This window comes from Plutella xylostella, chromosome 31 (genome assembly GCF_932276165.1).
Source record: "Plutella xylostella chromosome 31, ilPluXylo3.1, whole genome shotgun sequence".
Lineage (NCBI taxonomy): Eukaryota > Metazoa > Arthropoda > Insecta > Lepidoptera > Plutellidae > Plutella > Plutella xylostella.
This window is the reverse complement of record NC_064011.1, coordinates 6,055,160-6,074,900: the sequence shown is the minus strand read 5'-3', so window position 1 is coordinate 6,074,900 and position 19,741 is coordinate 6,055,160. Positions and strand designations below refer to the sequence as shown.

The 19,741-nt window shown below is 40.6% G+C and overlaps 2 protein-coding genes and 2 long non-coding RNA genes across 7 annotated transcripts in view; 2 read left to right on the top strand and 2 right to left on the bottom strand.

The window, feature by feature from the left end:
* Nucleotides 1-19,741, top strand: part of LOC105388478 — a 37,551-nt gene that overhangs the window by 6,672 nt on the left and 11,138 nt on the right. Inside the window, exons 2-3 of one of the 4 annotated variants that reach the window (XM_048632342.1) lie at nt 217-397; nt 12,397-12,498. The exons of 1 other annotated variant lie outside the window; for it this stretch is intronic. In XM_048632342.1, coding sequence (XP_048488299.1) covers nt 217-397; nt 12,397-12,498 — 283 coding nt within the window. Of the gene's footprint in view, nt 1-216; nt 398-12,396; nt 12,499-18,429; nt 19,197-19,285; nt 19,485-19,741 lie in introns of those variants that run through there. 2 more of the 4 variants (XM_048632343.1, XM_048632340.1) reach the window with 2 other exon arrangements.
* Nucleotides 3,302-11,088, bottom strand: LOC125491129. Its single transcript, XM_048632339.1, has 2 exons — nt 10,485-11,088; nt 3,302-5,084 (listed from the first exon to the last, which is right to left on the bottom strand). Exons 1-2 carry the CDS (start codon nt 10,892-10,894, stop codon nt 4,193-4,195), a joined length of 1,302 nt encoding a protein of 433 aa, XP_048488296.1. The 5' UTR covers nt 10,895-11,088; the 3' UTR covers nt 3,302-4,192.
* LOC125491132 lies at nt 6,156-7,963 on the top strand. Its single transcript, XR_007268139.1, has 3 exons — nt 6,156-6,378; nt 6,917-7,072; nt 7,841-7,963. It is a non-coding gene; the product is annotated as an uncharacterized LOC125491132 (long non-coding RNA).
* On the bottom strand, nt 8,544-9,409 carry LOC125491133. Its single transcript, XR_007268140.1, has 3 exons — nt 9,208-9,409; nt 9,021-9,175; nt 8,544-8,888 (listed from the first exon to the last, which is right to left on the bottom strand). It is a non-coding gene; the product is annotated as an uncharacterized LOC125491133 (long non-coding RNA).

Genomic DNA, 19,741 nt, shown 5'->3' with positions numbered 1-19,741 from the left:
TTTATTCATAATAAAAGTTTATTCATAATACTAAAAAAAAACTTATTAATAAATAAATTAACTTATAAACATACAGGAGCAAGAATACTAAATTGCCAAGGTTTTATAGCAGTTTTTCAGCAATATAAAAAGTAAATTTTGTTCTTGAGTGTATAAAAATAAAGAATATTCTATCTATCTATTCTATCATTAACACATGAGTGTTGACCAATACAGAATCAGAAGCAACAATACCCAGCTGAGAAAATTGGTTCAAATTATGAGTGAGGACCCCAAGTTTGCCAACGCAGACTACGCTGGACCCTTAGGTGCCAAACAAATGGCAGCTAGGTGGGAAGAGGTCCAAGACATTTTGAATGAACTGGGCCCTGAAAAAAATATAATACAGTGGAAACAGGTATACTTTATGAACCCTCTTATTAGTTACTCGTAAGTTCTTTTTTTAATTGATACCAAATGAATATACCTACATAAAAATTTACTGTTTAGGCCTTTAAATGTTGAATAGTGACAAGTGGGTTTAATAGCAGCGTTTTACCTGAAAATAAAACGCTTATTAAATACTTACCTTATTCGAAGCTTAAACCATTGAGATAGGCCCTTCAGTTTACCTTGCATTTTCCCTTGAGCTCTACGTCATTTCCGTCGTTTGGTAGCCATATTTGACATCACCGGCAGGGCGCTCGCGACGAGTCAAGCGAGTGCCTATTCCTAGATCAATTGCGTATCAATGGTACACCAGGCAGGAATTATAGTTAAGCTTCGAATAAGGTAAGTATTTAATAAGCGTTTTATTTTCAGGTAAAACGCTGCTATTAATTACTTGACCGTTATTCGAAGCTTAAACCATTGAGACGTGTCTGTTATCGCCTGGTGATGGATTACGGACGAGAACGCCAATGTGAATAATTAATATTTAAGCAGTATATGAAATGAAAAATGGTATTGGTATGACCAGTATATATTTTAAACATAATTCAACACAAAAATGAACTTAAACATAAATACATAAGTAAGTGATCAATTTACAGAACCCCATTAGGTATATGTGGTAATGTGTAAGAAATATTCTGTATCTTCTCTTCAGAGGAATGCAATACTTATATAAGAAATTAAGGATATTCTCTAATGATCTGGCTAATTATTACATGGAAATCAATAATTAGGTGAACAATAATCACATATAATTATTTAAGACTTAACATTACATTTTCTTAGGCACATATTATGTGTCAAGTAGGTAACAATTTATTAATTAACTATAATTTAGGCTTGATGAATGTATACATTGTATGAATGATTATTGTATGTATTAAACACACACTAATACACAATAATGTTATTTTATTTACAAATCATACTATGTGACTGGATTAAATAATCTAGTGATGCTATTACTTGATACAGTTGTAGACATAACTTGTCTTTTATAGAATTTTGCGAACGTATTTGCAGACCTCCAATTGCCCCTAGCTAGTATATCTTCGATTGGATAGTTATCCAGCCAGTTTTTCGAGGCAACTGCGGACCGGATACTACCAGGAGTAGCCTGGATGCCAGCTTCTTGTAAGAGTGTCTTTATCCACCCAGCTATGATTGCGCGTGATGCAGGGCGAGTTTCACCTCTAGTTGTGATAAATAGTCTAGAGCTATTGCACTCACTGCGGCTTTTTGACAGTAACTTAATAGTTTGCTGGACCCAATATACGGGATCCAAGTTTTTGTTACTCTCGTTTGATAACAATTTCCATCCTGATTGCCTATGATCTGAGGAATCGGTCTTGGATCCAAAGTCAGGCCATAATATCAGGCTATTAGAGGATATCTTACAATGATCTTTATCAACTCTTAACAGTGACAAGTCGTGAATGCGTCTACCTGAACATAACATTAGAATGGCAGCTGTTTGTCTAGAAACGTCGAACATATTATTATGATTTATTACTCTATTTTCTAAATATGAAGCTAATTGGTCAATATTCCAAATAGGTGGTTTACCTTTAGGAGGTTTCTTCAAAGAAATTGACTTGAGTACATGCTTAACCAAAACATTGTTACTTAATTTACCAGAGTCATCAATATTTGACAATGTTGATACGACCGATTTATGCAGTAAAATTGTATTATACGACAACTTCTCCTTTAAATACAAATCTGCGAGAAAACGTGCTAATTCGGAACCAGTTGGAGCTGTTGACGTCACATTATTAGCCTTACACCAGTTTACCCAACGATTCCACGCCACTTTGTATGTCTTTGTCGTTGACGGTCTCCATGAGGATTTTAGAAGACTAATTTGGTCACAATCCCATTCATCTAGGCTCGGGGTCCACCCCCACATATCCAGACTTCGAGTGTGAGGTCCTGTACTCGAGGTGGTGGCAGTCCTGTCGACGCGTCTATCAGTACTCGGTCCAGGTTGAGTACTGTAAATGGAGCTGCTAGAGCTCGACTCTTGAGGTCTGAGCGCCAAAACACCTTCTTCCAGCGAGGAACAACGAGAAGGTACATTCCGGACGCCCTGTTGAGGTGAGCCAGGACCTTGGGTATCAGGAATGGCGGTGGGAATATCCAAGCACGGTTGAAATTCCAAGTCATCGAGAATGCATCGTGAACTAGTGCTTGACTGTCGGTCGCATCCATCGTTCCGTATACTGGGACTACGTGCGCTCTGCTGGAAGCGAACAGGTCTATCTCTGGCTGTCCGTATTTTGCAAATATTATCTCTGTGCTCTGGGGAAGAAGATGCCATTCTGGTGGTAATCTGTGACGGGACAGATGGTCTGCATGATTGTTGTATCTCCCTGGGATATGAAATATGTTTATATGTATCTGATGATGCTCTAGCAGTCGAAACACTTGGTAAGTTAAGTCCATCAGTCGAGATGATCTCGTGCCGCCTTCGTTGCGGAGATATGCCACGACCGTTTTGTTGTCGCATTGGACCGTGACAGAAGTCTTGCTCAACTTGTGACGATATTGTTGAAGTGCCCTCAGAATGGCCAGCATTTCTTTCACGTTGCAATGATAACTTTGTTCTGGTATGGTCCACGTTCCTGACAGGGACACATTGTCCAATTGTGCCCCCCATGCTATATCGGAGGCATCCGTCGTCAGGAAATGAGATGGTGGTTGAACATGAAGCACTGACGGGCGATGTATGTTCTGAAACCACCAGGTCAGGTCGGCCAAAGCTTTTTTCGGTATAACATACGTCCGTGTTGTTCTCATGGGCAATGCATTCAGAAACGCTAGCAACCCTCGATAGTGGAGCCTGCCTCTGGGTACAACAAATCTCGCGAAGTTCAGAGCTCCGACCAGGCTTTGTAGAGTCCATAAGTTTACTTTTTGAGATTTCAAGACACAATCTATCTTCATTCTTATGGATTGCAGCTTTGCCTCGGGCAGGGTTTTCTGGTTGAGCCAAGGGTTCCATAGGACGCCTAGGTAAGTTATCGATTTTTGGGGAGTGAAAACAGACTTCTCGTGATTTATCTGCCAACCCAAGAACTCTAAGGTTCCTATTAGAAGCCTTACGTGATCCTTGAGAACAGCTGGATCCTGGTGAACCAGGAGATAATCGTCCAGGAACACAATTATCCTCACACCCTGATTTCTCATTATCTGTGCGATCCAGTTTGTTAATCCTGCGAAAGTTTTGGGTGCGGTACTTAGCCCAAAAGGTAGACAAGTCATTTCGTACAACTGACCTTGATAAATTAACCTGAGAAACCGTCTGTGGGAGTCGGATATGCTCAGATGAAAATACGCCTGTGAAAGGTCGCACTTGCACATCCAGTCTCGGGGTTGAATGAAATCTGGTATGCGATACACATTTATTAGTTTGAACGGCTTGACTAGCACGAATTTGTTCAATGCTTTTAGATTGAAAATCGGACGAGGCGATCCGTCGCTCTTTGGGACGAGAAAGAGAGTTGATATAAAACTCGGAGAAGGTGCAACAGGCTGGAGAACTCCCGTGCTTAACATTTGTTTGACGACCAAGGTCATATCTTCTGAAGGTTGAGTGTGAAGCGCTTTTACGTTGCATAGATGAGGCATTATCAATGGTGGCTTTTGTTTGAACGGTATGCGATACCCTTTTATGATCTTGAGGATGTGTGGTGGTGCATTCATTGTCACCCAATTTCGATAAAACCTTACTAACTGTCCTGCTTTGAAGTTCAGCGAGTCAATACTTACGATGGTTTGTTCCTTGGAAACCGGATTTGGCTTGTTTATGGTTACGACCACCTCGTTGAGATCTTTGGTTTCCCTGTTTTGACCCACGAGAGCGAAATGAACCCCGCTGGGGATAATTACGGTCATATGCAGGCGAAGGATATTGCCGGTTTGTTATGGTATGTCCTCCCTGCGAGGGAGGATTTTGCACGTTGAGGGTACCTTGCGAAGGCCCGTATTGTGACGGTGAGATACCCTGCGAGGGCTGGTACGGATATTTTTGGGACCCCTGCGGGGGGCGGTGGGCTGGCCGTCGTGCTTGAGAAGCGGACGTATTTATTTTACCAGCAGCCCAAAAAGCCTTTTTAACACCACCGGCTTTTTCTAAGGTAGCACTCAACTTATCAGCTTCAAATAAGTGTTTAACTGACGGAGGCACTTTTCGGATTGCTGTTTTTACCAGGGGGTCTTTAACGGAATTTATGATGGCATCCCGGCGCATCTCAACAGTCTCCGCCCTATGGCCGCACACAAGTTGTAGCAAATCCGCAGAAACCTTGCTATATTCGCCATTTACGGAAATATCAGTCATTTTGTCACTTATATTGTCAAAATTTAGCGAACCCTCACTAGTTTTAGCCCATGAAAGAAAATCGCGTAATTTTTCTTGTAACACTTCCCTCTGTTTTAGAACACAATATGTTAAACCAGCATATGATTTGTCCGCGTATATTAAATGGCGTAAAGTATCGTAGGCCTTTATTTCATCATTTGCCTCTAACTCAACAAAACCAGGAGTGTGATTATATTGTTTTTGTGTGTCAGAGTAACGTATTTCCGACCATTCCTCACTATTAAAACGTTGAATCTCATTTAAAATTCTCAAATAATGATCACACGTTTTCGGAATAGGGCGTGCAAAACCGGTTAACCGGAAAACCGGTTAACCGGACAATATATCACGGTTTTTCATAACCGGTTTTGAGAGTTCAAAACCGGAAACCGAAAACCGGGTTTTCACCGATTTTGATCGTATTTTTATATACTTTTTTACATACATTAGAAGTTGAACCCATAAACTCTAAAAATAAAAGAATTTGTATATCGGTTGGCACACTGATGGACACTAGATTAATGGTGAAACTCATAAAAAAGCACTAAAATATTGTATGGAAATTGAGTGACGATTTTCAGTAAAGAAAACACGACGTCAGTGACCGATGTGTGCGTGTGAGTTCACATTTTTTGCTGTATGAAAACTTATTGCTGTGTGAAAAAAAGGTACTCTGGGTGCACATAATTATAACGTTGAAATCTGGCCCAATAAAGCACAACAAGGTGGTCTTCATACAAACTCTAGGTAAAACAGGACTGCATTCACCGTTGTTGAAAATATAATTAGGCCAAGTGCGGGGACTGCATTCGACGTTATGGACTTTTTTCATGAAGTGTTGAGGACTTCAAATCAAATGCAGTCGTGTCCATCAATGAGTTAGGCTTTCTTTCGTTGCGTTGATATGAACAAATCTGTAATACATCAAAAAAACATTCATCATCTTACTGCTACTATAGAGTGGTCGTAAGAATCAGACGATAAATGTTTTTTTTTTCAAAATCTGCCTGTATGTTTAAAATATACAATTATTGATGATAACAGAACGATATAAAAACACCATTAAGGTGCCACACACTTTTTTTAGATGTGATAACAGTAAGTACTATGATAATTCTTATTTAACTTTTTTCCTGCAGCCTTACTCCCAGCGATGAGTGGCTGAATCGATTTCAACAAAATCGCTAATATCGTACTCCCACCGCACATTTTTGCGGCTCATTGTGTTATGACGTCACGCAAACCGTTCAGAGAAAATTATAGCGTTACTAAGCTAGAAATTCGCACCACGAGCTCATCACACAGAGTAGATTATATGTCAAAGTTGCGACTCAACGCCTCTTTGAAAAAAGTTCCTATTCTTGCAACGCAAAGCCATTATAATGGCTAATTTTTCCTATTTTTGTAAGAAAAAGAGCCTGTAATTACACCTACAAAGTGATGTGAAAGTAGTTACTGAGGATACGTGAGGATTGCAAACCAGTCTCCCTGGATATTTTAAAGCATATTTAAAGGAGTTGACGGACAATTTGATTGAAGACTTTAGCTTCATGAAACTAGCTGATTTGAGCGTAACAAATAAGGTGAGTATCCACGAACATAATAGAGGTACATGTAAAAGTTTCTTCAACTAAAGGCGATGATCCATTCGCGAGCAAAACCTCCAATAACCTCTAAGTCCGCGGTCTAAAAAACCTCCAACGATGTTACAAAAAGCACGCCACGACTTTGCCAATGATGAAAGTAGACTGTTTGGTTCGCTAATGGCTCACCAACGAGATTCGACAAGCCAACAATCTATACCGTCGCCTCGCCAATGGATGACCGCCTTAACTCTCATGTTCTTAAGGCATGAAGAAGAAGCCTTAAATAAAATATCCTTCAAAACAAAGACAAACCTTCTTTTACCATTGTTGTAGTCCTATGGCACCCCAGAGGTGTCATAAAATCTGCCACCTATCTTTGTTTAAACCACCTATGTTTGGTCTCGCTCCAGCTAAGTCCAGTGGCTAACAATATATACCTACTAATAATAATAATAATAAGATAAACCTTCCTATACTATCATAATGTCTGTAACCTAAACCCCATGATACTAACCAGAATTTTTGGTATTTGTAGGTTTTTACTGCGTTGCAACTGGCTCCAGACTGGAATTTATAACCAAGACTAAATATTCCAGTGCCTATGTGAAGTACTTAACAACAAGTTGTATTAAGATCTTATGAAGTTAATACCTACATAAGAAACTAAATTGGCATATCATTCTGCTACTGAGTAAGTCACTTAAGCTGATTTCAATTTATTTGTAGCAAAAAATATATGAAATACTACCCTAGCACAAACACTTTAATTTTATGATGCACTGAAAGTATGAAAAATAATTTACTTGGCTTGCTTATCTAGATTCTATATCTATAAAATATTATTTGATTCATCTGTTTTCTAAGTACCTTAGGATTAAACTGTAGTGCTGCGGTGGGTATCTTTTGTAGTTAAAAAAATATACCTATGCTGGCTCAATCTCCACCTACTACAGAAACAAGACTATCTATTCTTGGACCAACAGAACGCCTATCTCAGCTATTGGAACACCCAGGCTTGCTGCTCCATTTTACTCGAGAGCTAGGCTGGCTGAGCTAAAATTAAGGAGATATGTACAAAGGTTCCACTCAAGAGAGCCACGTACAGGAGCTTCGCCACCTCTCAGAATAGAATAGAATAGAAAATCTACTAAATAAAGTTGTATCAATACCTTGATAGTACAGTCAGCAATAGATATTTATGCCACCACAGCAACAAAAATTTAATCCTCATGGGTGGAATAATAATATTTTATCAATACTTACTAACTTAAGTATTACTTACCTTAATATTAGTTATCCTTATTTTTCATGTTACATAAATATTACCTATCAATTGTCATAATATCTAAGGGCTTGCGTTGGGGTGGCATACATATCTCTTTGGCTGACTGTACAATATATTATTATTATATCCTAACCTATAGAATTACTATTAATCTATATTTCTATCTTATTTCAGATAATCAGAGAGCAGTTTTTTAGCTAATAGAAGAGAAGCTTATGCTTGATATTTCAGAACACTGATAATAATTGTGATGTGATTTAATATATGATACTTAATAAACACAAAATACAGCAAAAACCATGTTTCATTTCATTATTTACCTGTTGATGTTGCACTTGACTAGGAGGTCATTCATGATACTATTGCTTTATAAAGGCTTGATAGGAAGTATTCCTTCTTAAAAGTCCGGCAATGATAACATTGCAACATGGAAGAAATTGTATAAGTAACATTGTAAGTTGTACTTTTAATAAAATAATAAAAATAAATAATTAGCAGACTTGAGGCCCTGTATACTAACTTTTACCTGTTGCAATGTAATACCCTTGTAATCACCTACTGAGTAGAGTGGCAAGACAGTACTCTTGGCCGATATTAAACCATTCCGTGGATCACAATAACAGAGTGCTCAGCGGAGGACACTGTCTCGGGCCGCTCTACTTGGTGGTGTAATCAGGGTGTTAGCATTATCTGCTTTATGAAGATTAGGTAGACACATTTTTTATGTTTAAAGCAGGGTTTACTTACATGATAACATTGTGTTTTTACATAAGCAGACACTTGGTCCATGCATAATGTTACAACTCTTATTACTAGTTATTACTGCTTTTTCTTAGAACTGCTTTAAACATAAAGAATAAAAAATAAAACAGCCGCATTCAACTTTTAATATGATTAATACATTACGAGTAATCGTTTATAGAGTTTACAATGCATGAGTCTAATAAGTACACACCTAAACTATGATCACTTACGACTTACGAACTTTTGGATTTCGATATGATTATGGAATTGTATTAAGTATGTGGTTGAAAGCACGATCTTAGAGTATGGGTTTGCACTTATTATTCAGAAATATTATCACGGTACAAGATATTTTCAGTATTTCACTGTAATTGTAGGTTATGTTGAGTATTTTTTCAATAGATTTCGGCCTTGAGTTAAAACTTTCACAAGATATTTCCTTGGCTATACGGTGACACGCAACGTCTTCTTCTTCTTTCTGTAAACAATGATTGATAGTTTAATATCTATAACTTTGTAACAAATTATCGTAATATTTTATCGGTCTATTCTATAAATCGAGTCGATCTGAGTCTGCAACTTAACCACTCCATCAGAATACTATACTTACGTCATATTATTATGTATTTAGTGCACAAATATCTATTTAAATAAGGAAATTCCATTTGTAATTTTGTTTTATCATTGTTATTGTATGTTGTATGAATGAAGTGGAGGGAGTGCAGTGTTGCCGCAACGGAGTTCTCAAAACGCACATATCCAGCGCTGAAAACGTACATTTATGGTTAATACCGTACATGAGCTGTTTTTTTACTAAAATCACTCAATTTAGCTTTTCCAGCTCTTTCGCACCTGCTCGTCAGCAGAAGTACTATATTTTAATAGATTTTAGTCGTGAGAAACGTACCTATATTTATTATAGCATTTTAAAAAGTGTTACAATGTCCTAAACCCTTCAGAGTAGGTACCCCGCAGTTTTATGTAGGTATGATATACTTATACTCATTGCAATCATGTAATAATCATATTGGTTGAGAAAATAATCATACAAGAAAATCAAAATCGTAACTAATTGTGGTTAATAATTTTTTTGCTGCGATTCCAAAAAAAAATACGTAAAATAGTCCATAAACAAAGATTTTACACATGATAATCATGATATTGGAAGTTAAGTTTAAATGGTACATTACATGGACCAATTATATACACATTACACATGGGAGGCTAAAATAGTACGTCAAATGTGTAAAATGTCCGCTAATGGCAACACTGAGGGAGTGTTTTCACAGGTTCACAGAGTATTTTGATTTTTAGTTTGAATGCGTTCAAAAGCTCCTAATTTCATATTTTAACGTTTACAAAGTTAAGTTTTTGTGAATAATAAGTAAAAAATGGCATGAGTGATGACTTTAACCTAGTGTTTAATAAGTATTTTAATTAATATTTTACTAACATTGAAAAAATAAAAACATAATATGGACTGATGATTACCGGATTTCTTATTTCAAGCTTCGCTAGTACTTCGAACGCACACCAATTTTTTCCTTGTCAGAGCGAGAAAAAACACAAGATCTTATACAATTTTATAGAGCGACATCTCTTTCTTTCACCTCTATTGAAATACGGAACGCAACATCGGCCTGATATCGGCTTACTTCGGCTACCGTTTCAAAAATAATCACTAGTCGTTTCTTGATATATTTTCTACGTTGTCCCTGGTCCGCGGCTCAGTCAAAACCGAGGTGGTGGTACCAACTGAATCGGCCTAAATTTTTCAACTGAGTTTTAATTGGCTTTTTTGGATAGCGACTATTAATCGCTGGGAGTAAGGCTGCTGTTCACTAAATTATTAATTTGTCATATTGTTGATTAAAAATAGGTAAGTATATCATAAAAAATGTTTTATTCGTATGTTTTGTGGATATCTCTATCTAAGAATATGGGTTCCTTGTTTAATTAGTACTGTATGACAAAAAAATATTTAAGTAATATCAAAACCGGTTACCCGGTTTTGAGGCTGAAAACCGAAGATTCAAAACCGGTTTTGAAAACCTTCCGGTTTTGCACGCCCTATTTCGGAACTGCGGATTCCTTTAATTTCGTTTCTATATTTAAATTGAAATCACCCGTATTATTTGATGTGCAATCGGCTATGGTATCGTTATTTTGATCATAAAGTTCACCACTAACCTCAGAGCTGAGAGATATTTCGTCTAAGTCAGGTTGTGCAGATTGATTATTTGGCAACAATTGTTTCCGTAAATCACTGAGTTCTTTTGCAAGGTCTTTAATCATCTGCGTGGAACTACTGTGCCGTTTGCCCCTCCTTTGTTTTTTACGCCGGCTGCGACGTTGTTTTTTATTTGAATCAGACGAACTTGCCTCTGAACAAGAACTATTGCAAGAACTGCTACTGCTCGAAGAACGCTCTTTATTTCGAGACCTTTTGTTAGCCCCCGATGGGCCAGGGACGGCTGGTTCCATCGTTACTACTGATTTTGTAAATAAATTACTTTTATCACCGAACAACTTTGCAAATAGACGTAGAAAAACACATGAAATAAAAACAGAAAAAGCAAATATTAAACACACGAACGGTAGAACCGTTATATAAATTCACTTTCAAATTTTGTATAAAATTAAGCAAATAAAAATCGCCACGTGGTTAACTCTTACAAAAAAATTTTAAAAAATAAACCCATTTTTAACCGACTTCAAAAAAAGGAGGAGGTTCTCAATTCGTCGGGATCTTTTTTTTTTTTTTTACATTTTTTTTTATGTATGTTCACCGATTACTCCGCCGTTTATGAACCGATTTTGAAAATTCTTTTTTTGTTGTATTGGGTTGAGTTCCCAGGTGGTCCCATTTTTTTTTCAGAATTTTATTTCACCCCCAAGGGTGGGTAAAGGGGTAAAAACAGGGTATGAATTTCCATTTTTGGCACATATTAACCGATTCTAATGAAATTAAGAACGTAAATATAGTTCTTATAACAAAAAAATATGATGGTGACCTTGAGCTGATCTGATGATGGAAACGGAAGGCAGTCAGGGGAACTCCTCAACGGTATATAGCAACTACTTCGTGTTTAGGCTTGAATGATTCGTATTGATTAGTAGGACTTTTTGGTATCATTTGCACCTTACTTTTGATTGAAATTTTTTACAAATAAACTAAAAACTATTAAATAAAATAATAATTAAAAAAATAAAAAAACCGACTTCAAAAAACCACTAAAATGTAAGAAATAATTTAAGGTTTACACAAATTCTACTCGTATGAGACAGTACAAATATACCTAAGCAGGAACTGTTCTTTTTTGAAGTTGGTGCCATATTTCTTCAGATTACTTTGTCACCGCACCAACATCAAAAAAGAACAGTTCCTGCTTAGGTATATTTGTACTGTCTCATACGAGTAGAATTTGTGTAAACCTTAAATTATTTCTTACATTTTAGTGGTTTTTTGAAGTCGGTTTTTTTATTTTTTTAATTATTATATCATATTTAATATCCAATAGGAGCTAAACCACGATAAACAGAATTTAAATTATTTATACGAGCACTATTGAACACACAGATTTTATATATTATTGTATATTTTGATTAAAATAAATCAAAATATAAAAGGGAAAATATAAGACGGTAGCACAGCAAACATGTTTGAAAAAAGTTTCAAAAGGTACTCACCTGTTTGCTGGATGCGACCGTCGCCGGCAAGATCTGAACGCCAATTGATCTAGGAATAGGCACTCGCTTGACTCGTCGCGAGCGCCCTGCCGGTGATGTCAAATATGGCTACCAAACGACGGAAATGACGTAGAGCTCAAGGGAAAATGCAAGGTAAACTGAAGGGCCTATCTCAATGGTTTAAGCTTCGAATAACGGTCAAGTAATTAATAAAAAAGCAGATTATTCTGATTCTTTTTGACTACTTACATGAATTTGATGGGTTTGTTAATATTGAACACAAATGTTATTTTCAGACGTGGCGCGACTTGAAAAGAAAATTCCGTAGAGAAAGTGCAGCAGAAAAAGAAATGGAAGGGGAGGATGTGGTTGTGGAGGATGTAGTTGTGGAGGCTGAAGTAATGCTTGATTGGTTGTGTATTGATGATTTTTCTGGCAGAAAGGCAGAAACTCTAATTTTATAGCTGTAAAACCCCTAATTTCTTTGTTTTAAATTGGACTCTATTTTTATGCTAGCGAATTTTTTAGCTTGACAGCATTAAAATTAGAATTTCTGGCTTCAGAACAGCTACCATTGTGGTGCTAGTGTTGTCGTCCTAAGGTACCCCAGTGGTACAGAGGGCCTTCACGAGAATGCGCCACGCCGTCCTATCCTCAGCAACCGCTCTGGCCTCCGTCCAGCTCAGGCCTTGCGTTCGCAGCTCGCCGTCCACTTGTGATGCTAATCTTATGCCTCATTTACCTACATTCAGCCCGTGCCGCTGCCCCTCTCGCTGCCGGCAATAATTCCCTAAATACTCCTGCAGCAGGATTGAGAGGAGCGTGTGTTTACATACTGCCCTACCACTCACTTCGCTTTCAAGTGTCGGCAATGGCAGACATCGAAAAATACAAAAAAATAATTTTCGTCTTAGATGATATTGTAGTTTGCTTGAGGCTATTTGCGTGCTTCGAGAATCGAACTCAAAACAGAGGGTTAATTCTTCTACTGATGGAGTTAGCGGCGAATTGATAAAGCGCGAATAAAGGTTGAAGCTAATTTATTTACAATGAACACTATTAAATTTACAAGAATATTCCTTTAGCACAATATTAGTAAAGCGCATGAAAAGTTAGCGGGCACGCGTAAGTATTGGTCAGCGAATGCGTCGCGGTGTCTCGTTCGGAAGTTTGAGAAAGACTGGCGGCGGCGGTGGCGGCGGCAGCTTGATGCAGAAGCCCATGTACCAGGACTATTTCATGTTTTTTTTCTTTATCCCATGCAAGACGACTTCTCTGTGTATTATTTTATTTATTATTTTTCTTCAACTTTTTGTTTTCTTATTTTTATTTCAGGTTTTATTCCACAATATAAAAATACTGATAGTGTGGCGATTATTCCGCCACATCACTCCCTCGCTGAGACCGTTACTACGGTCGATAGTAATCAAGGAATCTGACCGTACGACCACTTCTCGTCTTTCTTACTGGAGTTCCTGTTGGAGTTTCTGGAATGCTGCTTTCCTCAGCCATGTATGCAGGTTTGAGTCGGTCGATGGTGACAGTTTGCTCTTTGCCGTTCACATCTAGGTCGAAGGTTTTGGATCCTCTTCGTAGCACCTTGTGTGGACCGGTGTAGGCTGGTTGCAGCGACCGGTGAGCTGGACCCTGGCGCATGAAGACGTGTGAGGATGTGTTGAGGTCCTTTGGCACGAAGAATGTCCTCTTTTTGTTGTGGGCTGACGTGGGATGTGGAGAGATCTGGTTCATGTGACTCTTCAGCCGGTTGGCGAATTCCGTGACGTCTTCTGGTTTGGTAGATGCTGGAGAGATGAATTGACCTGGAAGACGTAGAGGTTCCCCGTACACGAGCTCTGCTGACGACGACTGGATGTCATCTTTCCACGCGCTGCGGATGCCCAGGAGTACCAGGGGCAGCACTTCTGTCCAGCGCGCGTGTGAGTGGCATGCTATGGCGGCCTTGAGCTGCCGGTGAAGTCTCTCCACGAGACCATTGGCGGCAGGATGGTAGGCAGTTGTGGTGTGGTGAGTGGTCCCCAGGAGAGCTGCGAGCGCCTTGAAGAGGTGCGACTCGAACTGCCGGCCGCGGTCCGTGGTGACGTGCTCCGGGCAGCCAAAGCGGGCCACCCAGCCGGACACGAAGGCGGATGCGCACGTCTCAGCAGTGATGTCCTGCAGGGGGTACGCCTCAGGCCAACGGGTGAATCGGTCGACAATGGTGAGGCAGTACCTGTAACTAGAAGACAACGGTAAGGGGCCGACGATGTCCATGTGGACATGCCGGAAGCGAGCTGTAGGGAGAGGGAAAGTTTGAAGAGGAGCATTGGTATGTCTGTAGACTTTGCATCGTTGGCATTGTAGGCACTCTTTAGCCATATGTCGACAGTCCTTTTTGAGACCCGGCCAAACGAATCTCTGTGCTACTAATCGTGCAGTGGCTCTTGCTCCGGGGTGACTAAGGTTGTGGATTGTGTTGTATATCTGTTGGCGAAATGTTATAGGTATGAATGGTCTTGGTTGAGTCATGGACATATCGCAATATACCTGAGAGTCAGTATGTGGTATGGTGACTTTTTCAAGTTTTAGCGATGATCCACCCTTAAGTAGCTCTTGAAGTTCGTCATCGGTTTCCTGAGCGCGGGCAAGGGACTGGTAGTCAATGGATGTTCCTGAGATTTCTTCGATGCGGGAGAGAGAATCAGCCACCACGTTGTCTTTGCCGGCCACAAACTGGATATCTGTGCTGAATTGACCAATGAAATCTAGGTACCTGAATTGTCTTGGCGAGCATTTATCACGGTTCGTGTGAAAGGCAAATGTCAGCGGCTTGTGGTCGGTGTATATCGTGAAGGCTCGAGCTTCAATCATATGCCTGAAATGACGGATTGCTTCATATATGGCCAGTAGCTCTCTATCATACGGGCTGTACTTAACCTGTGACGGGCTGAGTTTTCTCGAGAAGAAGGCTAGGGGTTGCCATGCATTTTTGCAGCGTTGCTGGAGCACTGCGCCGATCGCTACGTCAGAAGCGTCAGTTTGGATGGAGAGTTCAGCGTCTGTGTTTGGGTGAGCCAATAGAGTGGCTTGTGATAGGCTTGACTTACACGCTTCGAAGGATGTAAGCTGCTCGTCCGTGAGATGCACTGGCGTAGATCCTTTTGTTTTGGGACCTGAGAGCAAGGCGTTTAGTGAAGCTTGTGTCGCTGCAGCTCCAGGGAGGAATCTACGGTAGAAATTCATCATTCCGAGGAAGCGCCGGAGTTCCTTCACCGTCTTGGGCACCGGGTACTCCTGTATGGCCTTCACTTTCTCTGGAAGTGGCTTCACACCGGTTGCTGAAACAGAGTATCCAAGAAAAGTTACTTCTGGCTGTCCAAATACACATTTATTTGTGTTGATGAGAACGCCATAGTCCTGCAGTCGCTGAAACAATGCTCTGAGGTGTTGCTGGTGCTGATCAGCTGATTCTGAGTAGACTAAAATATCATCTACGTATCCATAGCAGAACTCGAAGTCTTTGAGCACCTCATCGATGAATCTTTGGAATGTTTGACTGGCATTTCGAAGACCAAACGTCATCATCGGGAATTCGAATAACCCAAACGGTGTGGTTATTGCTGTCTTCGGTATATCGTCCTCGAAGACTCTTATCTGATTGTACGCCTTTATTAAATCAATCGTGCTGAACACCTGCTTACCCGCCAGCTGGCAAGCGAAGTCCTGGATATGTCTCACAGGATACCGATCCGGGATGGTACGGGCGTTTAATGACCGATAATCACCACACGGTCGCCAGCCGTCGTCCTTCTTCCGAGCCAGATGTAGTGGTGATGACCAGGGGCTGTCTGATCTGCGAGCTGTGCCACATAGAAGCATGTCGTCAAATTCCTTTTTAGCAATCTGGAGCCTTTCAGGATCTAAGCGGCGTGGGTGACTGGCGACTGGTTGACCTGGCGTCGTGCGTATGTGGTGGACCACGTTGTGTTTGGGAGCACCGGGCTTACCAGCAGGACGGGTAATGTCAGGGTACTCACGTAACAGCTGGTGATATGGTGTGCTTTCCATCGTGGTGCGGACGGAGTTTATTTCATCAATGCCAGGATGTTGATGTGCAGGTGTGATGAGTGAGGTGATGCCATCCACTAGTCGTTGATTCCGGCAGTCGACAAGAAGGTTGTAATGACCTAAAAAATCAACACCGATAATCGGTTTCGTGACGTCAGCAAGGATGAATCGCCATTCGAAGTCTCGTCGTAGTCCCAGATCTAGATGTAGGTTTAGGTATCCATAAGTTGCTATGATGGTGCCATTTGCAGCGTACAGTTGGTAACTAGTCTTTGTTTTTGGCAGAGTCCGGACGGCTGTTTTTGGAAAAACACACACATCTGAGCCTGTATCAATGAGGTATTGTTGTTTGGATTTGCGGTCTGTGATGAATAGTCGGCCTGTTGAGTTGGGGCAACCACTTTCGGCCACTAGTAGCTGCCTTCCTGTTTTCCCGACTGATTGAAGGTGCAAGGTTGAGAGCATTTGTTGGCTTTATTACCGAATGTGTAGTGGTACCAGCAGTGTGGGTGATTCTCCGGGCGTTGGCGAGAGCGGGAGCGAGAGCGCGATCGTTGCCGGTTGTTGGAGTTTGACCTGTCAGGACGTCTGCCCTGGTGGTTACTTTGGTACTCGTTCTGCTGCCTGTACAGTGCTTCCACCATGACTGTCAGTTGAGCTATCTTGCCTTCGAGTGACATACCTGCATTTGGTGGCGCGTATACTGGCGCGCGTGACGTACTGGCCACTGACATACCAGGCTGCACTATGTCATGCACTCGGTCAGCGAGCTCGGCCAGGTCCTCGATGCCCATCTTCGGTTGGGACGCTACGATGGCCTGCACGTTCGTCGGCAATCTGCTAGTCCATATGGTTCTGATGAAGTCCGATGGTACGTCAGGACCGGCTAGGCTCTGCAAGTGTAAAAGAAATTGAGATGGCTTGCGATCACCAAGTTCTTCATGCTGGATTAGTTGCAGCGTCTTCTTTTCGGGTGAGAAGGACAGCCGCCTAATTATCTCCTGTCGCAGCTTTGCATATTTACCGGTCGCAGGTGGATTTTTTATTAAGTCTTTAACTAACACGGCATAGTCTGAGTCCAGTTGTCCAACAATCGTATTGAATTTGGTTATGTCACTCGTGATCCCAGCTAAAGCAAACTGACATTCCACCTGGCAGAACCATACTTCTGGATCGTCTCTCCAAAACGGCGGCATCTTAACCCCAACTTTACTGACTTCGCCTGGGTATCGACTATCTCCGCTGCCACTTGTACTTGGACCACAGGCTAAATTACTCGTACTAGTATCGGTTAGATTACCTGGATTTGATCTGCCTCCGCCGCTTGGATTTTGTGCACTTGCACCACTCGCTGTATTCTCGTCACTTGTACCACCGGCACCTTCTAAAGCACTGCACGTACCAAATAAATTTAGGTCCAAACCCCACTCTTCGTAAGACTTGCCGCTGCCTCCTCCGTACATCTTCTGCTTATCTTCTGCTGCGTTCTGTAGTCGAGGGTCACCAGTGTAGTTTGCTTGAGGCTATTTGCGTGCTTCGAGAATCGAACTCAAAACAGAGGGTTAATTCTTCTACTGATGGAGTTAGCGGCGAATTGATAAAGCGCGAATAAAGGTTGAAGCTAATTTATTTACAATGAACACTATTAAATTTACAAGAATATTCCTTTAGCACAATATTAGTAAAGCGCATGAAAAGTTAGCGGGCACGCGTAAGTATTGGTCAGCGAATGCGTCGCGGTGTCTCGTTCGGAAGTTTGAGAAAGACTGGCGGCGGCGGTGGCGGCGGCAGCTTGATGCAGAAGCCCATGTACCAGGACTATTTCATGTTTTTTTTCTTTATCCCATGCAAGACGACTTCTCTGTGTATTATTTTATTTATTATTTTTCTTCAACTTTTTGTTTTCTTATTTTTATTTCAGGTTTTATTCCACAATATAAAAATACTGATAGTGTGGCGATTATTCCGCCACAATATCTATCCATCGAAATAGATCTTTGTATTTAAGTACCTAATTGGAGTAGCGGTGGTCGCTGGTAGCTCAGTCGGGTAAACGCCCGCTTCTCACGCCAGACATGCGGGTTCGAATCCCGGCGCTGACATGTACCAAAGAGTTCTTTGAATGTAAGTACAATGTATACCTACCATCGCTCTTACGGTGAAGGAAAACATCGTGAGGAAACCTTCATATCTAGATTTAGCACATCTAGATAATAATAGGTATGTGAACCGACCAACCCGCAGTGGACCAGCGTGGTGGGAAATGGTCCAAGCTTGGGAAGGCAGTTTAGACCTTGGGGATATGCACAATGGTTCCATTCAACAGAGCCCGGTGCAGGTACTTACACCCTCACAGAGAATAGAGTAGATCCGAAGCCTTACTCCCAGCGATTAAAAGCTGAACCAACTTAAAAGCAATAGGTACAAATGCAGGTTAGAAGCTGAACCAGTTTCATTCGGCACCACCACCTCGGTTTTGACTGAGACGCTATCGTAGAAAATATATCTAACAACGACTAGTGATTCTTTTTGAAACGGTAGCCGAAGTAAGCATAAGATATCAGGCCGATGTTGCGTTCGTATTTGAATAGAGGTGAAAAAAAGAGATATGGCTCTTGTGTTTTTTCTGGCTCGGACAAGGAAAAAATAGCTGTGCGTTCGAAGTACTAGATATAAGAAATCCTATTATGTTTTTTAGTTTTTTATTATTCAACGTTAGTAAAAGATTAATAATAACTAGGTACTTATAAAAACACTAGTTAAAAGTCACAATTCATGACATTATTTACTTATTATTATTATTCACAAAAACTTTGCAAAAACTACGTTCAAATATCAAATTTGTGTCTTTTGAACGTATTTTTAAAATTCAACAAAAATAATCTGTGAAACAGTCGGAAACGTCAAATGCATAGAGAAAAAATAAATGATTGTGAAAAATAACTGGTCAACAAATCCAAAATTTTAAAGTTTTCGCAAGATAGGTTGTGTTGGAAGAAGATAAAACTTACAAAACTATAATAAACATGTGGTTAGTACCGTGATTTGATTCGATATCGTTAGAGTGTGATCTTAGATGACGATTGCGAGCCTAGATGACGATTCATTCATTGTTTTCAGTGAAGATAATCGACGCCGCGTTACTTTGAGCCAGTTGGAGAGCTTATGGGAGTCATTAAACTCCCATAGAGGTCTCATTTCTGGCCACAATAAAAGTTGCCAGGCGAGGGAATACGCTCATAATTCGTGGACCGGCATCGCCGCCATCCTGAACGCGCACGCCAACGGGGCCGAAAAAGACTGGAAAGGTTGGAGCAGGGTATGATAATCATATATTATGGTTGTCAGTCGTTGGCTGAGTATCTGGCCGTGTAGCACAGGGCGCTGTTAAGATGTGACAAGAGTTCTCCGTCACACTCGCTCTTGAGGCTGCGCGATGTGAGTGAGCGCGATGCAAAACTCTTATCACATCTTAAATACGCCCCATACTAGCCCTTCTGAGTACTTCTGCCTCATCTGCGTTGATCGGACGTCCGTAAAGTACTATGTGGCACAGACACTGTATGCCTTATAAGT

Excerpts from the sequence above, each read along its gene's own strand:
- LOC125491129 (XM_048632339.1), bottom strand. The coding sequence starts at position 10,894 with ATGGAACCAGCCGTCCCTGGCCCATCGGGGGCTAACAAAAGGTCTCGA. Across the intron at positions 5,085-10,484 it reads AAGGAATCCGCAGTTCCGAA|AACGTGTGATCATTATTTGA; the intron begins ATAGGGCGTGCA and ends CCCTATTCCGAA.